Genomic DNA, 17,923 nt, shown 5'->3' with positions numbered 1-17,923 from the left:
ATTTAGACCTCAGAATCTTCTGAGGGATATTTGATCATATTTCTGCAAATTGAAGTGCAATATGTTTTATCTTCAGTGACAGTGGAGTAGAGAAAGGCAACAGTCTCAGTTCTGCATTTTCTAGCTATAAAATCTAGGGCAAATGATTTAACATTCTTGTGCCCGGTTTCTGTCAGGCCTCTGAGCTCAAGTTAAGCCATCATATCCCCTGTGACCTGCACATATGCATCCAGATGGCCTGAAGCAAGTGAAGAATCACAAAAGATGTGGAAATGACCGGTTCCTGCCTGCCTTAACTGATGACATTACCTTATGAAATTCCTTCTCCTGGCTCAGAAGTTCCCCCACTGAGCACCTGGTGCCCCTGCCCCTGCCCGCCAGAGAACAACCCCCTTTGACTGTAATTTTCCACTACCTATCCAAATCCTATAAAATGGCCCCACCCCTATCTCCCTTTGCTGACTCTCTTTTCGGACTCAGCCCGCCTGCATCCAGGTGAAATAAACAGCCTTGTTGCTCACACAAAGCCTGTTGGTGGTCTCTTCACACAGGCGCATGTGACATTTGGTGCCGAAGCCCGGGACAGGAGGACTACTTTGGGAGACAGGTCCCCTGTCCTGGCCCTCACTCTGTGAGGTGATCCACCTATGACCTCTGGTCCTCAGACCAAACAGCCCAAGGAACATCTCATCAATTTCAAATCAGGTTAAGTGGTCTTTTCACTCTCTTCTCCAGCCTCTCTCGCTACCCTTCAATCTCCCTGTCCTTCCAATTCCAGTTCTTTTTCCTCTCGAGTAGAGACAAAGGAGACACATTTTATTCATGGACCCAAAATCCAGCACCGGTCATGGACTCAAGAAGACAGTCTTCCCTTGGTGTTTAATCACTGCAGGGACGCCTGCCTGGTTATTCACCCACATTTCATTGGTGTCTGATCACCACAGGGATGCCTGCCTTGGTCATTCACCCACATTCCCTTGGTGGCAAGTCAATTGCGGGGACGCCTGCTTTGGCTGCTCACCCACATTGCAGCCCAGGGCTGCTCACCACCCCCATTCTCCGTGTCTCTACCCTCTCTTTTCTCTGGGTTTGCCTCCTTCACTATGGGCAACCTTCCATCCTCCATTCCCCCTTCTTCTCCCTTAGCCCGTGCTCTCAAAAACTTAAAACCTCTTCAACTCTCACCTGACCTTAAATCTTAGCATCTTATTTTCTTCTGCAACACCGCTTGGCCCCAATGCAAACTCAATAATGGTTCTAAATAGCCAGAAAATGGCACTTCTGATTTCTCCATTTTACAAGACCTGGATGATTTTTGTCAAAAAATGGGCAAATGGTCTGAGGTGCCTGATGTCCAGGCATTCTTTTACACATTGGTCCCTCCCTAGCCTCTGCTCCCAACACAACTCATCTGAAATCTTTCTTCTTTCTCTCCTTTCTCTTCCTTCAGTCTCCACCCCAAGCTCTGAGTCCTTTGAATCCTCCTTTACTATGGACCCATCTGACCTCTCCCCTCCTCCCCAGGCTGTTCTTCGCCAGGCCAAGCCAGGTCCCAATTCTTCCTCGGCCTCCGCTCCCCCACCCCATAATCCATCTACTACCTCCCCTCCTCACACCTGGTCTGGCTTACAGTTTCATTCTGAGACTAGCCCTCCCCGACCTGCCCAATAATTTCCTCTTAAAGAGATGACTGGAGCTGAAGGCATAGCCAAGGTTAATGTTCCTTTTTCTTTATCTGACCTCTCCCAAATCCATTAGTGTTTAGGCCCTTTTTCATCAAATATAAAAACCCAGCCCAGTTCATGGCTCATTTGGCAGCAACCCTGAGACACTTTACAGCCTTAGACCCTGAAAGATCAGAAGGCCATCTTATTCTCAATATGCATTTTATTACCCAATCAGCTCCCAACATTTAAAAAAAAGCTCCAAAAATTAGATTCTGGCCCTCAAACCCCACAACAGGACTTAATTAACCTCACCTTCAAGGTGTACAATAATAGAGAAGAGTTACAATTACTTGCCTCTACTGTGAGAGAAAACCCAGCCACATCTCCAGCACACAAAAACTTCAAAATGCCTAAGCTGCAGTGGTCAAGCATTCCTATAGGACCTCCTCCATCAGGATCTTGCTTCAAGTGCCAGAAATCTGGCCACTGGGCCAAGGAATGCCCACAGCCCAGGATTCCTCCCAAGCTATGTCCCATCTGTGTGGGACCTCACTGGAAACTGGACTGTCCAACTCGCCTGGCAGTCACTCCTAGAGCTCCTGGAAGTCTGGCCCAAGGCTAAACCTCTTAAAACTCCCCAACTCTGATGCCCACTTGGACAACATTCTTTTATGCACTCCTTTTTACTTATCCCCACCTGCCCAGCTCCCTTATTAAGTTGAGACATTTTAACTAAATTATCTGCTTCCCTGACTATTCCTAGGCTACAGCCACACCTCATTGCCACCCTCTTCCCCAGTTCAAAGCCTCCTTCACATCCTCCTCTCGTTTCCCCCAACCTTAACCCACAAGTATGGGACACCTCTACTCCCTCCCTGGCAACCAATCACATGCCCATTACTATCCCATTAAAACCTAATCACCCTTACCCTGCTCAACACCAATATTCCATCCCACAGCACACTTTAAAAGGATTAAAGCCCGTTATTACTCACCTGTTATAGCATGGCCTTTTAAAGCCCATAAACTCTTCTTACCATTCCCCATTTTACCTGTCCAAAAACCAGACAAGTCTTACAAGTTAGTTCAGGATCTACGCCTTATCAACCAAATTGTTTTGCCTACCCACCCCATGGTGCCAAATCCATATACTCTCCTATCCTCAATACCTCCCTCCACAATCCCTCCACAACCCATTATTCTGTTCTGGATCTCAAACATGCTTTCTTTACTATTCCTTTGCACCCTTCATCCCAGCCTCTCTTTGTTTTCACTTGGACTGACCCTGACACCCATCAGGCTCAGCAAATTACCTGGGCTGTACTGCTGCAAGATTTCACGGACAGCCCCCATTACTTCAGTCAAGCCCAAATTTCTTCCTCATCCCTTACCTATCTCGGCATAATTCTTCATGAAAACACACATGCTTTCCCTGCTGATCGTGTCTGGCTAATCTCCCAAACCCCAACCCCTTCTACACTTCCTTCCTAGGCATGGTTAGATACTTCTGTCTTTGGATACCTAGTTTTACCATCCTGATTAAACCACTAAACTCACAAAAGCAAACCTAGCTGACCCCATAGATCCTAATCCTTTTGCTACTCCTCTTTCCCTTCCTTAAAAATAGCCCTAGATGCTTCTCCCACACTAGCTCTCCCTAACTCATTCCAACCCTTTTCATTACACACAGCTAAAATATAGGGCTGTGTGGTCAAAATTCTTACACAAGAGCCGGGACTGTGCCCTGTAGTCTTTCTGTCCAACTTGACCTTACTGTTTTAGGCTGGCCCCCACATTATACCTGATACCACACCTGACCCCCATGATTGTATCTCTGATCCACCTGACATTCACTCCATTTCCCATATTTCCTTCTTTTCTGTTCCTCACTCTGATCACACTTGGTTTATTGATGGCAGTTCCACCAGGCCTAATTGCCACTCACCAGCAAAGGCAGGCTATAGTATCCTCCACATCTATTATTGAGGCTACCGCTCTGCCCCTCTCCACTACCTCTCAGCAAGCCAAACTCATTACCATAACTTGGGCCCTCATTCCTGCAAAGGGACCATGTGTCAATATTTATACTGACTCTAAATATGCCTTCCATATCCTGTACCACCACGCTGTTATGTAGGCTGAAAAAGATTTCCTCACTATGCAAGGGTCCTCTATCATTAATGCCTCTTTAATAAAAACTCTTCTCAAGGCCACTTTACTTCCAAAGGAAGCTGGAGTCATTCACTGCAAGGGCCATCAAAAGGCATCAGATCTCTTTGCTCAGGGCAATGGTTATGCTGATAAGGTTGCTAAAGAAGCAGCTAGCGTTCCAACTTCTGTCCCTCATGGCCAGTTTTTCTCCTTCTAATCAGTCACTCCCACCTACTCCCCAACTGAAGCTTCCACCTATCAATCTCTTTCCACACAAGGCAAATTGTTCTTAGACCAAGCAAAATATCTCCTTCCAGCCTCACAGGTCCATTTCTATTCTGTTATCATTTCATAACCTCTTCCATGTAGGTTACAAGCCACTAGCCCATCTCTTAAAACCTCTCATTTCCTTTCCATCATGCCAATATATCCTCCAGGAAATCACTTCTCAGTGTTCCATCTGCTATTCTACTACTCCTCAGGGATTGTTCAGGCCCCCTCCCTTCCCTACACATCAAGCTCGGGGATTTGCCCCTGCCAAGGACTGGTAAGTTGACTTTACTCACATGTCCTGAGTCAGAAAACTAAAATACCTCTTGGTCTGGATAGACACTTTCACTGGATGGGTAGAGGCCTTTCCCACAGGGTCTGAAAAGGCCACCACGGTCATTGCTTCCCTTCTGTCAGACATAATTCTTAGGTTTGGCCTTCCTACCTCTATACAGTCCAATAACGGACTGGCCTTTATTAGTCAAATCACCCAAGCAGTTTCTCAGGCTCTTGGTATTCAGTAAAACCTTCATACCCCTTACTGTCCTCAATCTTCAGGAAAGGTAGTGAAAGGACACAAAGATAGATGTGTACCCGCCCCCCACCCGCTACACCCTTGTTCTGCTCTCTAATCTTTGCACATACCAGAGATTTCGTAAGTTCTGTGAGTACCTGGTTTTCTGCACGTACCAGAGATTTTGTTTTGCACATACCAGAGATTTTGTAAGTTCTGAGGCAAGGTCACAAGACGTGTTTAAGTAAGATAAACTCTTGCTGCCATAAACCTGCTCTCCCGCCTCAAAGTTTGAACCAAAATATCAGAAATGGCGGGAACCAATCATAGTTAGCCAAATCGCCTTGTTCAAACACTAGCCAATCATATATCTGATTTGTATAATAACTCTATGCCCACTTTTCTTAGACTATATAACACTGCTCAGAGCTCAGTGGGGGAGCTCTCCTGCCCGTCTCGTTTCACGAGCGAGGGAGAGTTCCAGGTTCGAACCTGTAATAAAGATCCTTGCTGCTTAGCTTTGACTCTGGACTCTGGTGGTCTTCTTCGGGGAATAAACGGTCTGGGCATAACAAATGGGGGCTCGTCCAGGATTTCCCCCAAGCCCACCAGACCCCCAAGTCAACGGATCTTAATCTGTAGGTAAGCCGGCTTTGTCACTGTCTCTGTCTTTGTCTCTGTCTGTCTCCCTGAAATTTCGCGAAATCCGTAATCTGTAATCTGTATTGGTCTGTTTTATAAGTGGCATGGTCTTGGCGGACACGCTAAAAGACAGCCACTCGGGACTGGTGGGAGACATCCCCCAGTGCCCATCTGGGGGCCTCCATCCTTGGTTGCCCCGTCTGACTCAGGTCAGAAGTCCGACACGCGCTCGCGAAGGCTCATCGTTTCTCACTGTCTGTCCGTTATTGTTAAGTGTTAAGTGTAAGTCCAAAACGAAACATAAAACCTTTTCTTCCCCTTCCAGGACCGGACCTGTCGGATACTCCCCTCTGCTTCACACTCATTTTCGTCCCTCCTTCTCTTTGTAGGAGCAGTCCAAAGATAGGCAACAACCAGAGCACGCCGCTCTCACTCCTTGTTACCAATTTTAAGGATGTGAAGGCTCGGGGGTGTAACTTAAGCGTAGAACTAAAGAAGGGAAAGCTAGTTACTTTCTGCCGTTCGGAGTGGCCCTCTTTCGGCGTAGGGTGGCCCTCCGAAGGAACTTTCTGTCTCTCTATTATTACTAAGGTAAAAACTAAGATTTTCCTGCCAGGGCAGTCAGGACATCCTGATCAAATTCCTTATATTCTAGTGTGGCAAAATCTTGTGGAAGACCCACCGCCCTGGATAACTCCATTCATCCTTGAGCCTTGCAAGGTCCTAGTAATGCGACCTACAAGACAAAGGACTCCCTCTGCTCCCTCGGCCCCTGTGCTGCCAGACAGCCAGGACCCCCTAACGTTAGAACCCACACTTCCCCCACCATATCCGCACCTTATCCCACAGGACCCAGTCCCCCAGGGTGGTGCTTCCGTAGAAGGAAACCGAGAAGCGGAAACAGCCTAGAGCGAAAGTAACCCCGGGGGGGCCGGTCGGCCGAATGCGAGGCCGCGTACTGCGGGACCAAGCTTCCCGACTCCCTGACTCCACCGTAGCCCTGCCTCTCAGAGAAATAGGATCGCTCGATGATACCGGGCTCTCCCATCTCATGTATTGGCCTTTTTCCACTAGTGATTTATACAATTGGAAGTCCCAAAATGCTCGGTTCTCCGATAATCCCAAAGATCTAACCTCGTTGTTAGACAGTGTCATGTTTACTCACCAGCCAACCTGGGATGACTGTCAACAGCTCCTCCGAATCCTGTTCACAACGGAGGAGCGGGAAAGAATCCAAGTTGAGGCCAGAAAGCTGGTTCCAGGAGATGACGGCCAGCCAACTGCAAATCCTGACCTCATTAACGCGGCTTTTCCTTTGACCCGGCCCAGATGGGACTACAACACGGCAGAAGGTAGGGGACGACTGCTCATTTATCGCCAGACTCTAATGGCGGGTCTCCGGGCTGCAGCTCGCAAGCCCACCAATTTGGCTAAAGTATATTCTGTGTTACAAGGTAAGACAGAAAGCCCCGCTGTGTATTTAGAGAGATTAATGGAAGCTTTCAGACAGTATACCCCTATGGACCCGGAAGCACCGGAAAATCAGGCTGCGGTAGTAATGTCCTTTGTAAACCAGGCAGCATCAGATATTAGAAGAAAACTCCAGAAATTAGAAGGTTTAGAGGGAAAGCAGATTCAGGACCTCCTTCAGATGGCCCAGCGAGTTTATAATAATAGGGATACTCCAGAAGAAAAACAGTTCAAGGCAACCAAAGAAATGACCAAAGTTTTAGTAGCAGCTTTCCCCCAGGCAGGGAATGGCCAAAGCAGAAAGCAGACAAAGCAAGGCTCTAGGCAAGTATTAGAAAAGGATCAGTGTGCTTATTGCAAGGAACGTAGTCACTGGATTAAAGACTGCCCAAAGAAACGGAGACCAGCTAACCCTACCTCCGTACTCGTTACCCAGGACTCTGACTAAGGAAGATGGGGTTCGGACCCCCTCCCCGAACCCAGGGTAACTTTGCAAGTGGAGGGGTCCCCAGTTCGCTTCTTGGTCGATACTGGGGCGGAACGCTCAGTCCTAACCAAACCAATTGGAAAAATGTCTAAGAAAACATCCTGGGTGCACGGGGCCACAGGCATCAAAAAATACCCCTGGACAACCCAGAGGACTGTAGACTTAGGAACGGGAAAAGTCTCCCATTCCTTCCTAGTCATCCCAGAGAGCCCCTGCCCTCTACTAGGGAGGGACTTGCTGACAAAAATGGAGGCCCAAATCCACTTTGAGCCAGAAGGGCCCAAGATAACTGATTCCCAAAACAGGCCAATATCTATCCTGACTGTCACCTTAGAAGATGAGTACAGACTCCATCAAGAGCAAAAGCCCCCCGATCAGGAAATTGACTCTTGGCTCCAGCGTTTCCCTGAAGCGTGGGCAGAAACTGGGGGCTTAGGGCTAGCTAAACATCGACCTGCCATATTTGTGGAAGTTAAGCCAGGGACGGACCCAGTTCGGGTTCGGCAATATCCTATGCCCCTGGAGGCAAGAGAAGGAATTACACCCCATATCCGCCGACTCCTAGACCAGGGAGTCCTACGGGCTTGCCACTCATCCTGGAATACTCCACTGTTACCTGTTCGTAAACCCAACAGTACGGACTACAGGCCAGTACAGGATTTAAGAGAAGTTAATAAAAAGGTCATGGACATACATCCCACTGTGCCCAATCCATACACTCTTCTGAGTGCTTTACATCCCGAAAAACAGTGGTATACCATTCTTGATCTAAAAGATGCTTTCTTCAGCCTTCCTCTGGCTCCCAAAAGTCAAGGACTCTTTGCATTTCAATGGACGGATCCTGAGAGGGGCATCAACGGTCAGCTAACATGGACCAGGCTGCCACAAGGGTTCAAGAACTCGCCAACCCTATTCGATGAAGCCCTTCATGAAGATCTGGGTGAGTACCGGCGGCAACACCCTGAAATAACTCTTTTGCAATATGTTGATGATCTCTTAATAGCAGCCAGATCCCCGGAAACTTGTGTTCAAGGGACTGAGGACCTCTTGAAGACTCTGGGGGAGCTAGGCTACCGAGCCTCAGCAACAAAGGCTCAGATCTGCAAGTCGGAGGTAACTTATCTGGGGTACCTATTAAAAGGGGGGCAACGCTGGCTAACCAAAGCCCGAAAGGAAACAGTCCTACGCATCCCTAGACCCCAGTCGACACGGCAAGTGAGAGAATTCCTGGGGTCGGCAGGGTTCTGTAGGTTATGAATACCCGGATTTGCTGAGTTAGCCAAGCCCCTATACCAGGCAACAAAGGAACGGCAGCCCTTCAATTGGATGGAAGAGGCTGAGCTGGCCTTTCAACAAATCAAAACTGCCTTGTTATCAGCCCCCGCACTGGGGCTCCCTGATGTCTCCAAGCCCTTCCACTTATACGTAGATGAAAGTAAAGGTGTTGCAAAAGCCGTGTTAACACAGTACCTAGGCCCCTGGCAGAGGCCAGTTGCCTATTTGTCAAAAAAATTAGATTCAGTGGCTGCTGGCTGGCCACCCTGCCTGCGGATAATCGCGGCGACCGCCCTAATGGTCCGAGACGCTGATAAACTTATCATGGAGCAAGAGTTGCACGTTATAACCCCACATGCCATTGAAGGCGTCCTCCGGCAGCCGCCGGACCGATGGATGAGTAACGCCCGGCTCACCCACTATCAAGGACTGCTGTTAAACCCCCTCAGAATAACTTTTCTGCCCCCAACCTCTTTAAACCCTGCTTCACTGCTGCCAAATCCAGACTTGGACGCCCCGTTCCATGAGTGCACTGAGATACTGGCTCAGGTGCATGGGGTGTGGGAGGACCTGCAAGATCGTCCGCTCCCCGACACAGAACTCACCTGGTTCACTGACGGCAGCAGCTACATCCACCAAGGCCAGCGGTATGCAGGAGCGGCTGTAACGTCAGAGACTGAGGTAATCTGGGTGGAACCCTTGCCTCCAGGGACATCGGCCCAAAGAGCCGAACTGATAGCCCTCACACAGGCCCTCACCCTAGGGGCAGAGAAAAAACTAACAGTATACACGGATAGCCGCTATGCTTTCGCTACTGCGCACATACATGGGGCCATCTACAGAGAAAGGGGACTATTAACAGCCGAAGGCAAAGAAATAAAAAACAAGCAAGAGATCCTAGCTCTATTAACTGCTTTGTGGAAACCAAAGAAATTGGCTATCGTACATTGCCCTGGGCATCAGAAACCAACTACGCCAATTGCTCGAGGCAACTTCTTAGCCGACCAAACCGCAAGGAGCATAGCAAAAGCTCCCAGTCAGCTCCTCGCGCTCCAGCTCCCCGATCCTGGCCCGCGAAATTTGCCATGTTTTCCTGACTATACCGAACAGGATCGCGAATAGATGAACACGCTTCCCCTAAAACAGGTTAAAAATGGGTGGTGGACTGATATAAATGACCAAACCATCCTACCAGAAAAATTAGGACGGCAGGTGTTGGAACACATCCACCAGACAACCCACCTGGGTGCCCGGCGAATGACGGACTTAATCAGGCATGCCAAGTTTAGAATCAGGCGCATAGCTGAACTGGCCAGCGATGTCACAACAAATTGCAAAGCCTGCCAACTAAACAACGCTTGCCCCCAAACCCAGACCACCGCAGGAATTAGGTGTAGAGGAACTAGGCCTGGTATCTATTAGGAAATAGACTTTACTGAGATAAAGCCTGGAAAATATAAGTATCAGTACTTACTTGTCTTTGTAGATACTTTTTCAGGATGGACAGAAGCGTTCCCAACTAAGAGAAAAACTGCTCAGGTTGTAGCAAAGAAAATTTTGGAAGAAATCCTCCCCAGGTATGGCTTTCCCATCCAAATAGGGTCAGACAATGGACCAGCCTTCGTTGCTAAGGTAAGTCAGGATTTGGCTTCCATTCTTGGGGCAAATTGGAAATTACATTGTGCTTATAGGCCCCAAAGCTCAGGACAGGTAGAAAGGATGAATCGGACTCTGAAGGAGACCTTAACTAAATTGACCATGGAGACTGGCGCTAATTGGGTAGTACTTCTCCCCTACGCTCTGTTCCGGGCCCGAAATACCCCTTACAGACTAGGCCTCACACCATATGAAATCATGTATGGCAGACCCCCACCCCTGGTCCCCAGTCTAAAAGATGACTTACTCAAACCTGAAACTGAAAATGTCTCTGAGCTCCTGTTCTCCTTACAAGCCTTACAGAAAATTCACCAGGAAATTTGGCCCAGACTACGAGAACTGTACGAGGCAGGACCTCCGCCGACGCCTCATCCGTTCCAGCCGGGAGACTGGGTCCTAGTCAAGCGCCACTGGCAAGAAACTCTTCAACCCAGGTGGAAAGGACCACTGCAAGTACTCCTGACTACTCCCACCGCTCTCAAAGTAGAAGGCATCGCTTCGTGGATCACACACACGTCAAACCAGTGGACCCAACATCCGACCTTCTCGAGCCGTCTGGAGCACCGGTTACATGGACTGTAGACAAAGCTAAGAACAATCCCTTAAAGCTAACCCTGCGCCGTCACCCACATAGCCGTAACCATGTCTAGCTTGCCTATGCTTTTATGCCTTATACATCTGACTCTCCTAACTGCTGCGCCGTCTAATCCCTATGTCTGGAGGTTCTGGCTCTATGAGAACAAAACTCACCCCGGGGAAACCCCCCAAGCGGGTAAACTGCTAGCTAGTGCAGACTGCCCCCCCTCCGGGTGCAATACTCCAATTTACCTCAATTTCACTAATTTCCAAATTGCCCAACCGGGGATACCCATGATTTGTTTTGAATATAATCAGACTGAATATAATTGTAAGAATTATTGGTGGCACCAGAATGCAGGTTGCCTATACCACTATTGTAAAATGCACTCAGCCAGGGTATAGGACGAATACCCGAGAAAGTCTAACCTCCTCAGGACTCGCTACCCGACAGGGACTCCCAACATATTCACTTAGATAATAACAGATCCAGGGCACTCCCGGTGGACATCGCCCCAACATGGGGCAGTCTACTACGATGCCAGTAGTAGCTGGCCTAGTAGCCACCTGTACTTGTGGCGGAGTCTAGTCCAGATTCGACCCTTAATCCATACACAAATCCACAGACAGGAAACCAAGCTATCACAAGACTTGCAGCCCTTCTCCTGGCTAACCCTATTACAAGAAGGGCTAGCATTCGCCAACCTCACCGGTTTAGGCGACCTGTCCTCTTGCTTTATGTGTGCAACCTTAGGAAGACCACCATTAACCGCTGTTCCCCTTTCCTCCCCACCCACAAACTATATGCCAGATTCTAATTCATCAACAGTTGCAATACCTGATGTAGCCCTGTACCGTGACCCATACCAAGAGAAATACCCCTACTGTTATTCAGCATTTAGTAGCAGCCTCTGCAACCAGATGGCTACATACGCTAATAGCCCCATACGTGCTCCCCCTGGTGTGTTCTTCTGGTGTAATATGACTCTGTTAAAAACTCTGTCCAAAAGCATCTCTGACGGACAGTTGTGCATCCCTGTTACACTAGTTCCCCGACTGACCCTGCTGACCCCGGCAGAGTTCATAGGCTGGGCAGGGACTGCCCCAACTGAAACTGCGCGACATAGACGAGCAGTTTTTCTACCACTAATTGCCGGAATATCCTTAACCACCTCTGTCGTCGCAGCGGGGTTAGCAGGAGGGGCCCTACAACACTCCATGATAGAAAATGACAAGCTGTTACAACAGTTCTCTGTTGCTATGGAAGACTCCGCCTATTCCCTAGCCTCCCTTCAGCGGCAGCTCACCTCCCTAGCACAGGTCACCCTTCAAAACCGCAGAGCCTTAGACTTACTCACGGCTGAGAAAGGAGGTACCTGTATGTTCCTCAAAGAAGAATGCTGTTTCTATATAAATAAGTCAGGGTTAGTTGAGGAAAAAGTCCAACGCCTACACGAACTAAGCTTAGAAATGAAAAAGCAACAATTCACTACAGCCGCTAACAATTGGTGGAGCTCTTCAATGTTTTCCCTTCTGGCACCCCTTTTTAGGCCCCCTAATGTCTTTACTACTTCTATTCACTATAGGCCCCTGTGTGGTAAATAAAATTTTACAATTTGTCAGAGAAAGGTTTGATACCATCCAACTAATGGTCCTCCGTAGCCATCACCAGCCTCTCCTGCACCCAGAAAGTGAGGCTATATTATAAGACTCTGGAAATCCAAGATTGGACATCCAGTTACTTATGAGAAGGGGGAAATGAAAGGACACAAAGATAGATGTGTACCCGCCCCCCACCCGCTACACCCTTGTTCTGCTCTCTAATCTTTGCACATACCAGAGATTTCGTAAGTTCTGTGAGTACCTGGTTTTCTGCACGTACCAGAGATTTTGTTTTGCACATACCAGAGATTTTGTAAGTTCTGAGGCAAGGTCACAAGATGTGTTTAAGTAAGATAAACTCTTGCTGCCATAAACCTGCTCTCCCGCCTCAAAGTTTGAACCAAAATATCAGAAATGGCGGGAACCAATCATAGTTAGCCAAATCGCCTTGTTCAAACACTAGCCAATCATATATCTGATTTGTATAATAACTCTATGCCCACTTTTCTTAGACTATATAACACTGCTCAGAGCTCAGTGGGGGAGCTCTCCTGCCCGTCTCGTTTCACGAGCGAGGGAGAGTTCCAGGTTCGAACCTGTAATAAAGATCCTTGCTGCTTAGCTTTGACTCTGGACTCTGGTGGTCTTCTTCGGGGAATAAACGGTCTAGGCATAACAGTAGAACAGACTAATGGTCTTTTAAAAACACACCTCACCAAGCTCAGCCTCCAACTTAAAAAAGAGGACTCTGTCAAGAATAGAGCCCCAAAACTCACCAACCAAGCGAGTAATTGCGCTGAACCCCCTTGGGCACTCTCTAATTGGATATCCTGGGTCCTCCCAATTCTTGGTCCTTTAATACCTGTTTTTCTCCTTCTCTTATTCAGACCTCATGTCTTCCGTTTAGTTTCTCAATTCATACAAAACCATATCCAGGCCATCACCAATCATTCTATATGACAAATGTTTCTTCTAACAACCCCACAATATCACCCCTTATCACAAAATCTCTCCCACTCTAGGTTCCCACAGTGACCCTAATTCTGCTCAAAGCAGCCCTGAGAAACATCACCCATTATCTCTCCATACCATTCCCCTAAAATTTTCACTGCCCCATTACTTCAACACTATTTTACATTATTTTTCTTATTAATATAAGAAGACAGGAATGTCAGGCCTCGGAGCCCAAGCTAAGCCATCATATATCCCCTGTGACCTGTACATATACATCCAGATGGCCTGAAGCAAGTGAAGAATCACAAAAGAAGTGGAAATGGCCGGTTCCCGCCTTAACTGATGACATTACCTTGTGAAATTCTTTCTCCTGGTTCAGAAGCTCCCCCACTGAGCACCTGGTGACCCCTGCCCCTGCCCACCAGAGAACAACCCCCTTTGACTGTAATTTTCCACTACCTAACCAAATCCTATAAAACGGCCTCACCCCTATCTCCCTTTGCTGATTCTCTTTTTGGACTCAGCCCGCCTGCACCCAGGTGAAATAAACAGCCTTGTTGCTCACACAAAGCCGGTTGGTGGTCTCTTCACAGGGACATGCATGACAGTTTCCTGATCTGTAAAATGGGGATAATAATAGTAACTACCGGACAGGGTTGTTGTGAGGATTAAATGAATCAATATATAAAAAGCACGTAGAATACTATCTGACACATTGTAAACACTCAGTGCTAGCAGCTGCGTTAACTTCATTGTTTTTTGTTTTTTGGTTTTTTTTGGAAAAACATCTGGATTTCATTTGGTAGTTTAAAGGTTTTTGAAAATGTTGATATACACAAGCTGTACTTGAAGCTGGATGACAGACATACTTTTATTCTTTTATTTTATTTTTGAGATGGAGTTTCACTGTCACCCAGGCTGGAGTGCAATGGAGCAATCTCGGCTCACAGCAACCTCCACCTCCCAGGTTCAAGCCATTCTCCTGCCTCAGCCTCCCGAGTGGCTGAGATTACAAGCACCTGGCCCTACACCCAGCTAATTTTTGTAGTTTTAGTAAAGACGGGGTTTCACCATGTTGGCCAGGCTGGTCTCAAACTCCAGTCCTCAGGTGATCCACCTGCCTCGGCCTCCCAAAGTCCTGGGATTACAGGCATGAGCCACTGTGCCTGGTGACATGCTTTTAACATAGGATTTTTTTTTTTTTTTGGACAGAGCCTTGCTCTGTCACCCAGGCTGGAGTGCAGTGGTGCGACCTTGGCTCACTGCAACCTCCACCTCCCAGGTTCAAGCAATTGTCCTGCCTCAGCCTCCTGAGTAGCTGGGACCACAGACGCGCGCCACCACACCCAGCTGATTTTTGTACTGTTAGCAGAGACAGGGTTTCACCATGTTGGCCAGGATGGTCTCCATCTCTTGACCTTGTGATCTGCCCGCCTCGGCCTCCCAAAGTGCTGGGATTACAAGCGTGAGCCACCACGCCCAGCCTTAACATAGGATTTTCATCCTAGAATGACTTTTCCCCAAAAAGATTCAATCTTAGGCCTCTTGCTGCAGGCAAGTTCCATGGGACTGCACAAAAGAGGCGGGGAAACAGTCCCCATGGGAGATTGTAGTTTCTTTAAAAATATGCTTCTAGGCCAGGAATGGTGGCTCATGCTTGTAATCCCAGCAGGTTAAGAAGCCAAGGCGGAGGATCCCTTGAGCCTAGGTGTTACAGACCAGCCTGGGCAACACAGGGAGACCCCCGTCTCTACCTTCTACCCCAAAATTAAAAAAGTTTGCCAGGCATGGTAGCATGCGCCTGGTGGTCCCAGCTACTCAGGAGGCTGCGGTGGGAAGAACTCTAGAGCCCAGGAGGTTGAGGCCACAGCAAGCCACAACTGCGCCACTGCAGTCCTGCTTGGGTGACAGAGCGAGACCTTGTCTTGAAAAAATTCTTTTAATTAAAAAAAAAAAAGAAAAAGGCTCTACTACTTCCTATGAAGTTCATAAAAAGATCTTACCTTTGTTTAGTCATCCAGAGTAAAGTCATAGGGCTCAAAGTCTTTCTGGAAGCAGCGAGCCAGGGTCTCCTCGTCTTCCTTACTGATCTGACACTGCCTCCAGTCAGACTTACCCGGAATATTAAGGATGGCTTCACTGGCCAGGACCTCCCTTCCAAACTGCAAAGGAAAATTCTTTTTAATTCTGTGGAAAAGCTTTTCTCCTGTGTCAAGTTCAACATAAAAATATGTGGCTCCTGGCTGTGCAATCTGCTTGATGTCAGAGTGCTCTGGGATTTCCAACAGCTCTATCTGCTGCTCCTGGGCCTGGGTAATGAAGGCATCTTTAATGTCATCAGTAGCACAGCAGCTGACTGGGACAGGAATGACCTGTAGCTGGAGGTGATGGCTCTTATAATTTCTCTCAAATACAATACACCGTTTCCCTCGACTCTTAAAGAACCGTCTCAGTGTGGCCTTATATGTCTCCACCTCTTCTAGCTCCTCTGCTGAAAGCTCCACCACTGACTGGTAGTGTCCAATGGGCAAGATGAGGACATGGTCATCAGATAAGCCTCCTTTGGCCAGGGCGAGGTAGCAATGTGTGCCGATGTTGACCACCAAATGCTTTTCCACTTCAGGGCTAGCAAGGCAAAACCAGCAGGGTCCTGGAGGCTAAGGAGGTTTGCGAGGCTGCTTTGGGTGAGGAGAAGATTTGCTATCTCTACCTGTGGATGAACGCTTCCTTCCCTGCTTTTCATTTAAATCAAAGAAAAACTGACAGGCTGATTCTTCCACAGGGGCAGAAATTTGCTTTCCTATGGATGCTTCCTGCCCAGATTTTCTGTAAGGGTTTTCAGTGACATCCAGAGGCTGTTTTACCAGTTCTGCTGCATCCATCAGCTTCAAGGGAACAATACTAAATGAATAAGGATAACTTTTTCTTTTCTGGATTTCCAACATTTGCCAGAGCTATAAACCAGGTGGCATGCTGTGCATTTTCCTGTGGAACGATATGGTTTCGATATGGAAGCCTCTCATAATAGGTATTTTCCAAAGCAGCAAAATGATATCTTGGTTTCAAGCCCATGGCAAGACTGGAAACCAAAGCAGAACCACATTTTTTGGTATCCACTTCTCCAGAAGAATTCCCAAAGTTCCCCACATACTTGGGCCACGGGGATGTGAGCAAGATATCAACACCCTTAAACTGGGAGGTTGTACACAGCATCGTTCTCAGAGAAGACACATCCTTGGGACTAAAATTATAACCTGGTACTGGCTCATTTAAGGACTCTGTGCCACTGAGGTACACAATCTGCAGCCCCGAGCTTCCAGTGAAGATACCTTTACGACCCAGATAAGTAACGTTTTCAGCTAATTCACATCCATCAGCATCCTGGAAATATTTTACTGTTTCCTGGTTATTAGCACCAAGCACATATGTCTGAATAGGAGCTTTCTTGATGCCAGTCTTATACTCCTCCCATTCAGCATCTGGGGTGGAGCCAAAGAAATTTCCTACACACAACAGCAGATCAAAGTTTCCACTTTTCTTCTGAATTGCTCGAACTCTATTGAACAAAATATCAAACTTTCCTTCAACATCTCCACAAGCCAAGAGGCGCAGCGGTTTCTGTGCCATCTGTCCGAATAGTATGAGTTGTGACTGCCACCTAAAACTGGGAATGCGAATCTCAACTTCACTGTTATTTTTATTAAGTTGTATTACTGAAGTCACTCAGGATGCTAAGATTGTGACTTTTGGATATTTGTAGAGAACTTAGCATACTGTAAATATTAATGGGTTTTTGATATGAGGCTCTCACATTAAATGATGATAAAACACAGCAATAAAGTCAATCTCACTTATTTAACTGGAGAAGCAAAGAACACAAAGGATAAAAGTAATTCCATCATTTTAATATGTGGCCATTCTAAAGTCTATTCTTTAGTAAGAACCGAGAAATGTTATAAACCAAAGGAAAGTTGTGTATTAGTCTTCTAGGGCTGCTAGAACAAAATGCCACAGACTGGGTGGCTTCAACAACAGATATTATAATTTTTCACAGTTTTGGAGGCTGGAGCTCCAAGATGAAGGTGCTGGCAGGGTTGGTTTCTGGTGAAGCCTCTCTCCTTGACTTGCAGGTGGCTGCCTTCTTACTGTGTTCCCATGTGAGCTTTTCTTTGCATAATCACACCCCTATTGTCTCTTCTTCTTCTTATAGGACACCCAGTCCTATTAGATTATGGCACCACTCTTACAACCTCATTTAACCTTAATTTCCTCCAGAAAGGCCCTATCTTCAAATACAGGTACATTGGGAATTAGGGACTCAACATATGAACTTGGTGGGGGACATAATTCAGCCCTTAACACTCTGTCTGCCTCACACCCTTGCCCTGTAAATTTGAAGGTCTCCTCATTACCCTCAGAGAAGTTGCAACCTAAGTCATGGTGACTAAAGGCGACTTCCCACCTTGCTTTTCCATGGGCTGCTTCTGTGTCTTAAACAAAATTCATCAAGCATTGTTTGCTTTGGGTATATTCCTTCTTGCACTCATTCTGTTCCTTGACTCTAGAATGCCTTTCCCCATCTTTCCATGTCCACGTCATACCTGTTTCTCTGATCCAGCCTAAGTGCAGCTTCTCCTGGGACACCTGTCCTAGTCCACC

General features: G+C 47.4%; 1 protein-coding gene across 1 annotated transcript; it reads right to left on the bottom strand.

The window, feature by feature from the left end:
- Window positions 1–15,052: 15,052 nt before the first annotated feature.
- LOC126947560 (CWF19-like protein 1) lies at window positions 15,053–16,949 on the bottom strand. The gene is given in 2 exon segments (XM_050778313.1): window positions 15,053–16,182; window positions 16,184–16,949. Coding segments are annotated over 2 exon segments (1,617 nt in total). The 5' UTR covers window positions 16,892–16,949; the 3' UTR covers window positions 15,053–15,273.
- Window positions 16,950–17,923: the final 974 nt, after the last annotated feature.

Source organism: Macaca thibetana, chromosome 2 (genome assembly GCF_024542745.1).
Source record: "Macaca thibetana thibetana isolate TM-01 chromosome 2, ASM2454274v1, whole genome shotgun sequence".
Classification (NCBI taxonomy): domain Eukaryota; kingdom Metazoa; phylum Chordata; class Mammalia; order Primates; family Cercopithecidae; genus Macaca; species Macaca thibetana.
Note: the sequence above shows the minus strand (reverse complement) of the source record. Positions and strands in the feature narration are given on the sequence as shown.